Raw genomic sequence first — 11,697 nt, 5'->3', positions numbered from 1 at the left:
ATGGTCACATTGGAACATATCAAACACAACACATCACAATGGTCACATATCAAACACAACACATCACAATGGTCACATATCAAACACAACACATCACAATGGTCACATTGGAATATATCAAACACAACACATCACAATGGTCACATTGGAATATATCAAAAACAACACATCACAATGGTCACATTGGAACATATAAAAAACAACACATCACAATGGTCACATTGGAATATATCAAACACAACACATCACAATGGTCACATTGGAACATATCAAACACAACACATCACAATGGTCACATATCAAACACAACACATCACAATGGTCACATTGGAATATATCAAAAACAACACATCACAATGGTCACATTGGAACATATCAAACACAACACATCACAATGGTCACATTGGAACATATCAAAAACAACACATCACAATGGTCACATTGGAACATATCAAACACAACACATCACAATGGTCACATTGGAATATATCAAAAACAACACATCACAATGGTCACATTGGAACATATCAAACACAACACATCACAATGGTCACATTGGAATATATCAAACACAACACATCACAATGGTCACATTGGAACATATCAAACACAACACATCACAATGGTCACATTGGAACATATCAAACACAACACATCACAATGGTCACATTGGAACATATCAAACACAACACATCACAATGGTCACATTGGAACATATCAAACACAACACATCACAATGGTCACATTGGAACATATCAAACACAACACATCACAATGGTCACATTGGAACATATCAAAAACAACACATCACAATGGTCACATTGGAACATATCAAACACAACACATCACAATGGTCACATTGGAACATATCAAACACAACACATCACAATGGTCACATTGGAACATATCAAACACAACACATCACAATGGTCACATTGGAACATATCAAACACAACACATCACAATGGTCACATTGGAATATATCAAACACAACACATCACAATGGTCACATTGGAACATATCAAACACAACACATCACAATGGTCACATTGGAACATATCAAAAACAACACATCACAATGGTCACATTGGAACATATCAAACACAACACATCACAATGGTCACATTGGAACATATCAAACACAACACATCACAATGGTCACATTAGAACATATCAAGCACAACACATCACAATAGTCACATTGGAACATATCAAACACAACACATCACAATAGTCACATTAGAACATATCAAACACAACACATCACAATAGTCACATTGGAACATATCAAACACAACACATCACAATGGTCACATTAGAACATATCAAGCACAACACATCACAATGGTCACATTGGAACATATCAAACAACACATCACAATAGTCACATTGGAACATATCAAACACAACACATCGCAATGGTCACATTGGAACATATCAAAAACAACACATCACAATGGTCACATTGGAACATATCAAACAACACATCACAATGGTCATATTGGAACATATCAAACACAACACATCACAATGGTCACATTGAAACATATCAAACACAACACATCACAATGGTCACATTGGAACATATCAAACACAACACATCACAATGGTCACATATCAAACACAACACATCACAATGGTCACATTGGAATATATCAAACACAACACATCACAATGGTCACATATCAAACACAACACATCACAATGGTCACATTGGAACATATCAAACACAACACATCACAATGGTCACATTGGAACATATCAAACACAACACATCACAATGGTCACATTGGAATATATCAAAAACAACACATCACAATGGTCACATTGGAACATATCAAAAACAACACATCACAATGGTCACATTGGAACATATAAAAAACAACACATCACAATGGTCACATTGGAATATATCAAACACAACACATCACAATGGTCACATTGGAACATATCAAACACAACACATCACAATGGTCACATATCAAACACAACACATCACAATGGTCACATTGGAATATATCAAAAACAACACATCACAATGGTCACATTGGAACATATCAAACACAACACATCACAATGGTCACATTGGAACATATCAAAAACAACACATCACAATGGTCACATTGGAACATATCAAACACAACACATCACAATGGTCACATTGGAATATATCAAAAACAACACATCACAATGGTCACATTGGAACATATCAAACACAACACATCACAATGGTCACATTGGAACATATCAAACACAACACATCACAATGGTCACATTGGAACATATCAAACACAACACATCACAATGGTCACATTGGAACATATCAAACACAACACATCACAATGGTCACATTGGAACATATCAAACACAACACATCACAATGGTCACATTGGAACATATCAAACACAACACATCACAATGGTCACATTGGAACATATCAAACACAACACATCACAATGGTCACATTGGAACATATCAAAAACAACACATCACAATGGTCACATTGGAACATATCAAACACAACACATCACAATGGTCACATTGGAACATATCAAACACAACACATCACAATGGTCACATTGGAACATATCAAACACAACACATCACAATGGTCACATTGGAATATATCAAACACAACACATCACAATGGTCACATTGGAACATATCAAACACAACACATCACAATGGTCACATTGGAACATATCAAAAACAACACATCACAATGGTCACATTGGAACATATCAAACACAACACATCACAATGGTCACATTGGAACATATCAAACACAACACATCACAATGGTCACATTGGAACATATCAAACACAACACATCACAATGGTCACATTAGAACATATCAAGCACAACACATCACAATAGTCACATTGGAACATATCAAACAACACATCACAATGGTCACATTGGAACATATCAAACACAACACATCACAATAGTCACATTAGAACATATCAAACACAACACATCACAATGGTCACATTGGAATATATCAAACACAACACATCACAATGGTCACATTGGAACATATCAAACACAACACATCACAATGGTCACATTGGAACATATCAAACACAACACATCACAATGGTCACATTGGAACATATCAAACACAACACATCACAATAGTCACATTAGAACATATCAAACACAACACATCACAATGGTCACATTAGAACATATCAAGCACAACACATCACAATGGTCACATTGGAACATATCAAACAACACATCACAATAGTCACATTGGAACATATCAAACACAACACATCGCAATGGTCACATTGGAACATATCAAAAACAACACATCACAATGGTCACATTGGAACATATCAAACAACACATCACAATGGTCATATTGGAACATATCAAACACAACACATCACAATGGTCACATTGAAACATATCAAACACAACACATCACAATGGTCACATTGAAACATATCAAACACAACACATCACAATGGTCACATTGGAACATATCAAACACAACACATCACAATGGTCATATTGGAACATATAAAAAACAACACATCACATTGGTCACATTGGAATATATCAAACACAACACATCACAATGGTCACATTGGAACATATCAAACACAACACATCACAATAGTCACATTGGAACATATCAAACACAACACATCACAATGGTCACATTGGAACATATCAAACACAACACATCACAATGGTCACATTGGAACATATCAAACACAACACATCACAATGGTCACATTGGAACATATCAAACACAACACATCACAATGGTCACATTAGAACATATCAAGCACAACACATCACAATAGTCACATTGGAACATATCAAACACAACACATCACAATGGTCACATTGGAACATATCAAACACAACACATCACAATGGTCACATTGGAACATATCAAACACAACACATCACAATGGTCATATTGGAATATATCAAACACAACACATCACAATGGTCACATTGGAACATATCAAACACAACACATCACAATGGTCACATTGGAACATATCAAACACAACACATCACAATGGTCACATTGGAACATATCAAACACAACACATCACAATGGTCACATTAGAACATATCAAGCACAACACATCACAATAGTCACATTGGAACATATCAAACACAACACATCACAATTGGTCACATTGGAACATATCAAACACAACACATCACAATGGTCACATTGGAACATATCAAACACAACACATCACAATGGTCACATTGGAACATATCAAACACAACACATCACAATGGTCACATTGGAATATATCAAACACAACACATCACAATGGTCACATTGGAATATATCAAACACAACACATCACAATGGTCACATATCAAACACAACACATCACAATGGTCACATATCAAACACAACACATCACAATGGTCACATTGGAACATATCAAACACAACACATCACAATGGTCACATATCAAACACAACACATCACAATGGTCACATTGGAATATATCAAACACAACACATCACAATGGTCACATATCAAACACAACACATCACAATGGTCACATTGGAACATATCAAACACAACACATCACAATGGTCACATTGGAACATATCAAACACAACACATCACAATGGTCACATTGGAATATATCAAAAACAACACATCACAATGGTCACATTGGAACATATCAAACACAACACATCACAATGGTCACATTGGAATATATCAAACACAACACATCACAATGGTCACATTGGAACATATCAAACACAACACATCACAATGGTCACATTGGAACATATCAAAAACAACACATCACAATGGTCACATTGGAACATATCAAACACAACACATCACAATGGTCATATTGGAACATATCAAACACAACACATCACAATGGTCACATTGGAACATATCAAACACAACACATCACAATGGTCACATTGGAACATATCAAACACAACACATCACAATGGTCACATTGGAATATATCAAAAACAACACATCACAATGGTCACATTGGAACATATCAAACACAACACATCACAATGGTCACATTGGAATATATCAAAAACAACACATCACAATGGTCACATTGGAACATATCAAAAACAACACATCACAATGGTCACATTGGAACATATCAAACACAACACATCACAATGGTCACATTGGAATATATCAAACACAACACATCACAATGGTCACATTGGAACACATCACAATGGTCACATTGGAACATATCAAAAACAACACATCACAATGGTCACATTGGAACATATCAAACACAACACATCACAATGGTCACATTAGAACATATCAAACACAACACATCACAATGGTCATATTGGAACATATCAAAAACAACACATCACAATGGTCACATTGGAACATATCAAAAACAACACATCACAATGGTCACATTGGAACATATCAAACACAACACATCACAATGGTCACATTGGAACATATCAAACACAACACATCACAATGGTCACATTAGAACATATCAAACACAACACATCACAATGGTCATATTGGAACATATCAAACACAACACATCACAATGGTCACATTGAAACATATCAAGCACAACACATCACAATAGTCACATTGGAACATATCAAACAACACATCACAATGGTCATATTGGAACATATCAAACACAACACATCACAATGGTCACATTGAAACATATCAAACACAACACATCACAATGGTCACATTGGAACATATCAAACACAACACATCACAATGGTCATATTGGAACATATCAAACACAACACATCACAATGGTTGTGGAGAGGGATGCCATAGTGTTGAGAGGTTGGGGTGCCAAAGCATTTAAAGGAGGGTGGTGTTGAGAGGTGGGAATGTCACAGGGTTGAGAGGAGATGGATGCCATTGTATTGGGATGGATAGGGTGTCATTGTGTTTAGAGGAGGGGGATGCCACGGTGTTTAGAGGAGAGGAATGCCATGGTGTTTAGAGGAGAGGAATGCCATGGTGTTTAGAGGAGGGGGAAGACATGGTGTTGGGAGGGATGGGGTGACATGATTTTTAGAGGAGGGGGAAGACATGGTGTTGGGCGGGATTGGGTGTCATGGTGTTGAGAAGATGGGGATGCCACAGTGTTTAGAGGAGAGGGATGCCAAGGTGTTAGGAATGATGGGGTGCCACAGTGTTTAGAGGAGGGGGAAGACATGGTGTTGGGAGGGATGGGGTGACATGATTTTTAGAGGAGGGGATGACATGGTGTTAGGCGGGATTGGGTGTCATGGTGTTGAGAAGATGGGGATGCCACAGTGTTTAGAGGAGAGGGATGCCAAGGTGTTAGGAATGATGGGGTGCCACAGTGTTTAGAGGAGGGGGAAGACATGGTGTTGGGAGGGATGGGGTGACATGGTTTTTAGAGGAGGGGGATGACATGGTGTTGGGCGGGATTTGGTGTCATGGTGTTGAGAAGATGGGGATGCCACGGTGTTTAGAGGAGAGGAATGCCATGGTGTTTAGAGGAGAGGAATGCCATGGTGTTTAGAGGAGAGGGATGCCATGGTGTTTAGAGGAGAAAGACACTGTTTAGGGAGCAGGGGACTGCATAGTGTTGGAAGGGGGAGATAATATGTTGTAGGGAGGAGGGGTAGATCATAGTGTTGGGAGGATACCACTGTGTTGTCTTGCAAACCATTCATAACAAATTTACTTGTTTTTTAAGCCAAGATTGCCAAGTTTTTTATCCATAGATGTTGATGGTAGAGTGCTCAGATATGATTCCTTTTCTAAGATTCTGTCCTCTGGGTAAGTTAGATCACCATCATGAAATATGCTAATGTGTATCTAAAGACCAAGGATTTTATTGGTCAAATGATAGATACTAGAAATGTAGTAAGTGTCATCTTGAATAAGTGTTCTCTGCATAAAAATAGTCAAGACACACTTCAGTCAACCGCATTTACCCCATTCTAATCCGCATTTACCCCATTCTAATCTGCATTTACCCCATTCTAAACCGCATTTACCCCATTCTAATCCGCATTTACCCCATTCTAATCCGCATTTACCCCATTCTAATCCATATAGAATTTGAGAGAAAAGTAAAGGCATGTAAAATATTATATTATATTATTGTTTGTTTTGTTTCAATTGGCCATTATTATTGCAACCCCCCCCCCAAAAAAAAAACTGTTTATTTTATTCAAATATCACACATAGTGGGTAATTGATGCATGCCACTTTTGTCATGAGTTGAGATTGAAAATGGCTGATGGTGGCCATGTTGTTTTTATTTTTCTTGTGTCCCCACCATCGCTCTGACATACCTGATTTTGTTCAAATTAGATACATAGCCATGATAAAACATATTCATGTCATTGTTTTACATTTTGATGACCTTTGACTAACGAGCAGCCAGTTTCATCCCCAAAAACAATAATGTGTGCCTGGTTGAACTGTCAACTATCTTTTCATGAACATGCCTTGATACACTTTATATTTTGTGTTCTCTCTTACTTGTTAATTTTAATACTATTTTTTCCTAGACTACGTGTCGGCTTTGTTACTGGACCCCAACCATTATTAAACAGAATACAGCTTCACATGCAAGCATCTATTTTACACACAAGTTCAGTGGCCCAGGTAAATATGGCTTTGTTACTGCACATTACATATAATTGACTTCACTATGTAATTTAGTATGTAATCATGTCTGTATTTTTAGATTTTAGTTTACAAAGTGTTAGATCATTGGGGACTGGAAGGATTTCAAAAACACACTGTAGAAGTAGCAGATTTTTATCTAAAGAGGAGAGATATGTTGTTAGAAGTGACAGAAAAATGGTTAACAGGTAGGTTTGTCTATGATTGGTGTATTATGAGGTGAACAGTGTACTGATTGGTGTATTATGAGGTGAACAGTGTAGTGATTGGTGTATAATGAGGTGGACAGTGTAGTGATTGGTATATTATGAGGTGGACAGTGTAGTGATTGGTGTATTATGAGGTGAACAGTGTAGTGATTGGTGCATTATGAGGTGAACAGTGTAGTGATTGGTGTATTATGAGGTGGACAGTGTAGTGATTGGTATATTATGAGGTGAACAGTGTAGTGATTGGTGTATTATGAGGTGGACAGTGTAGTGATTGGTGTATAATGAGGTGAACAGTGTAGTGATTGGTATATTATGAGGTGGACAGTGTAGTGATTGGTGTATTATGAGGTGAACAGTGTAGTGATTGGTGTATTATGAGGTGGACAGTGTAGTGATTGGTATATTATGAGGTGGACAGTGTAGTGATTGGTGTATTATGAGGTGGACAGTGTAGTGATTGGTGTATTGTGAGGTGAACAGTGTAGTGATTGGTGTATTATGAGGTGGACAGTGTAGTGATTGGTGTATTATGAGGTGAACAGTGTAGTGATTGGTATATTATGAGGTGGACAGTGTAGTGATTGGTATATTATGAGGTGGACAGTGTAGTGATTGGTATATTATGAGGTGAACAGTGTAGTGATTGGTATATTATGAGGTGGACAGTGTAGTGATTGGTATATTATGAGGTGGACAGTGTAGTGATTGGTGTATTATGAGGTGGACAGTGTAGTGATTGGTATATTATGAGGTGGACAGTGTAGTGATTGGTGTATTATGAGGTGGACAGTGTAGTGATTGGTGTATTGTGAGGTGAACAGTGTAGTGATTGGTGTATTATGAGGTGAACAGTGTAGTGATTGGTGTATTATGAGGTGAACAGTGTAGTGATTGGTATATTATGAGGTGGACAGTGTAGTGATTGGTGTATTATGAGGTGAACAGTGTAGTGATTGGTGTATTATGAGGTGGACAGTGTAGTGATTGGTATATTATGAGGTGGACAGTGTAGTGATTGGTGTATTATGAGGTGAACAGTGTAGTGATTGGTATATTATGAGGTGGACAGTGTAGTGATTGGTATATTATGAGGTGGACAGTGTAGTGATTGGTGTATTATGAGGTGGACAGTGTAGTGATTGGTGTATTAAGAGGTGAACAGTGTAGTGATTGGTGTATTATGAGGTGAACAGTGTAGTGATTGGTATATTATGAGGTGGACAGTGTAGTGATTGGTATATTATGAGGTGGACAGTGTAGTGATTGGTATATTATGAGGTGGACAGTGTAGTGATTGGTGTATTATGAGGTGGACAGTGTAGTGATTGGTGTATTGTGAGGTGAACAGTGTAGTGATTGGTATATTATGAGGTGGACAGTGTAGTGATTGGTGTATTATGAGGTGGACAGTGTAGTGATTGGTGTATTATGAGGTGAACAGTGTAGTGATTGGTGTATAATGAGGTGAACAGTGTAGTGATTGGTGTATAATGAGGTGAACAGTGTAGTGATTGGTGTATTATGAGGTGAACAGTGTAGTGATTGGTGTATAATGAGGTGAACAGTGTAGTGATTGGTGTATTATGAGGTGGACAGTGTAGTGATTGGTATATTATGAGGTGAACAGTGTAGTGATTGGTGTATTATGAGGTGGACAGTGTAGTGATTGGTGTATAATGAGGTGAACAGTGTAGTGATTGGTGTATAATGAGGTGAACAGTGTAGTGATTGGTGTATTGTGAGGTGAACAGTGTAGTGATTGGTATATTATGAGGTGGACAGTGTAGTGATTGGTGTATAATGAGGTGAACAGTGTAGTGATTGGTGTATTGTGAGGTGAACAGTGTAGTGATTGGTGTATTATGAGGTGGACAGTGTAGTGATTGGTGTATAATGAGGTGGACAGTGTAGTGATTGGTATATTATGAGGTGGACAGTGTAGTGATTGGTGTATAATGAGGTGGACAGTGTAGTGATTGGTATATTATGAGGTGAACAGTGTAGTGATTGGTATATTATGAGGTGGACAGTGTAGTGATTGGTGTATAATGAGGTGGACAGTGTAGTGATTGGTGTATTATGAGCTGAACAGTGTAGTGATTGGTGTATTATGAGGTGGACAGTGTAGTGATTGGTATATCATGAGGTGGACAGTGTAGTGATTGGTATATTATGAGGTGGACAGTGTAGTGATTGGTGTATTGTGAGGTGAACAGTGTAGTGATTGGTGTATTATGAGGTGGACAGTGTAGTGATTGGTGTATTATGAGGTGAACAGTGTAGTGATTGGTATATTATGAGCTGAACAGTGTAGTGATTGGTGTATTATGGGGTGAACAGTGTAGTGATTGGTGTATTATGAGGTGGACAGTGTAGTGATTGGTGTATTATGAGGTGGACAGTGTAGTGATTGGTATATTATGAGGTGGACAGTGTAGTGATTGGTATATTATGAGGTGGACAGTGTAGTGATTGGTGTATTGTGAGGTGAACAGTGTAGTGATTGGTATATTATGAGGTGGACAGTGTAGTGATTGGTATATTATGAGGTGGACAGTGTAGTGATTGGTGTATTATGAGGTGGACAGTGTAGTGATTGGTGTATTATGAGGTGGACAGTGTAGTGATTGGTGTATTATGAGGTGGACAGTGTAGTGATTGGTGTATAATGAGGTGAACAGTGTAGTGATTGGTGTATTATGAGGTGAACAGTGTAGTGATTGGTGTATAATGAGGTGAACAGTGTAGTGATTGGTGTATTGTGAGGTGAACAGTGTAGTGATTGGTGTATTATGAGGTGGACAGTGTAGTGATTGGTGTATAATGAGGTGAACAGTGTAGTGATTGGTGTATAATGAGGTGAACAGTGTAGTGATTGGTGTATTGTGAGGTGAACAGTGTAGTGATTGGTATATTATGAGGTGGACAGTGTAGTGATTGGTGTATAATGAGGTGAACAGTGTAGTGATTGGTGTATTGTGAGGTGAACAGTGTAGTGATTGGTGTATTATGAGGTGGACAGTGTAGTGATTGGTGTATAATGAGGTGGACAGTGTAGTGATTGGTATATTATGAGGTGGACAGTGTAGTGATTGGTGTATAATGAGGTAGACAGTGTAGTGATTGGTATATTATGAGGTGGACAGTGTAGTGATTGGTGTATAATGAGGTGGACAGTGTAGTGATTGGTGTATTATGAGGTGGACAGTGTAGTGATTGGTGTATAATGAGGTAGACAGTGTAGTGATTGGTATATTATGAGGTGGACAGTGTAGTGATTGGTGTATTATGAGGTGGACAGTGTAGTGATTGGTGTATAATGAGGTGGACAGTGTAGTGATTGGTATATCATGAGGTGGACAGTGTAGTGATTGGTGTATTATGAGGTGAACAGTGTAGTGATTGGTGTATTATGAGGTGGACAGTGTAGTGATTGGTGTATAATGAGGTGGACAGTGTAGTGATTGGTGTATAATGAGGTGGACAGTGTAGTGATTGGTATATTATGAGGTGGACAGTGTAGTGATTGGTGTATTATGAGGTGAACAGTGTAGTGATTGGTGTATTATGAGGTGGACAGTGTAGTGATTGGTGTATAATGAGGTGGACAGTGTAGTGATTGGTATATCATGAGGTGGACAGTGTAGTGATTGGTGTATTATGAGGTGGACAGTGTAGTGATTGGTGTATAATGAGGTGGACAGTGTAGTGATTGGTGTATTATGAGGTGGACAGTGTAGTGATTGGTGTATTATGAGGTGAACAGTGTAGTGATTGGTGTATTATGAGCTGAACAGTGTAGTGATTGGTATATCATGAGGTGGACAGTGTAGTGA

At 38.0% G+C, this 11,697-nt stretch overlaps 1 protein-coding gene across 1 annotated transcript in view; it reads left to right on the top strand.

Moving 5' to 3' along the window:
• LOC144353376 (kynurenine/alpha-aminoadipate aminotransferase, mitochondrial-like) overlaps positions 1 to 11,697 on the top strand; it is a 120,855-nt gene that overhangs the window by 98,737 nt on the left and 10,421 nt on the right. The window contains exons 7-9 of the mRNA XM_085498122.1: positions 6,709 to 6,791; positions 7,532 to 7,628; positions 7,711 to 7,837. Of these exons, the coding sequence (XP_085354248.1) occupies positions 6,709 to 6,791; positions 7,532 to 7,628; positions 7,711 to 7,837 (307 nt within the window). The remainder of the gene's footprint in view (positions 1 to 6,708; positions 6,792 to 7,531; positions 7,629 to 7,710; positions 7,838 to 11,697) is intronic.

Source organism: Saccoglossus kowalevskii, chromosome 4, assembly GCF_978046115.1.
Source record: "Saccoglossus kowalevskii chromosome 4, keSacKowa6.1, whole genome shotgun sequence".
NCBI lineage: Eukaryota > Metazoa > Hemichordata > Enteropneusta > Harrimaniidae > Saccoglossus > Saccoglossus kowalevskii.
The sequence above is the reverse complement of the archived record's forward strand: the minus strand, read 5'-3'. Positions and strand labels throughout refer to the sequence as shown.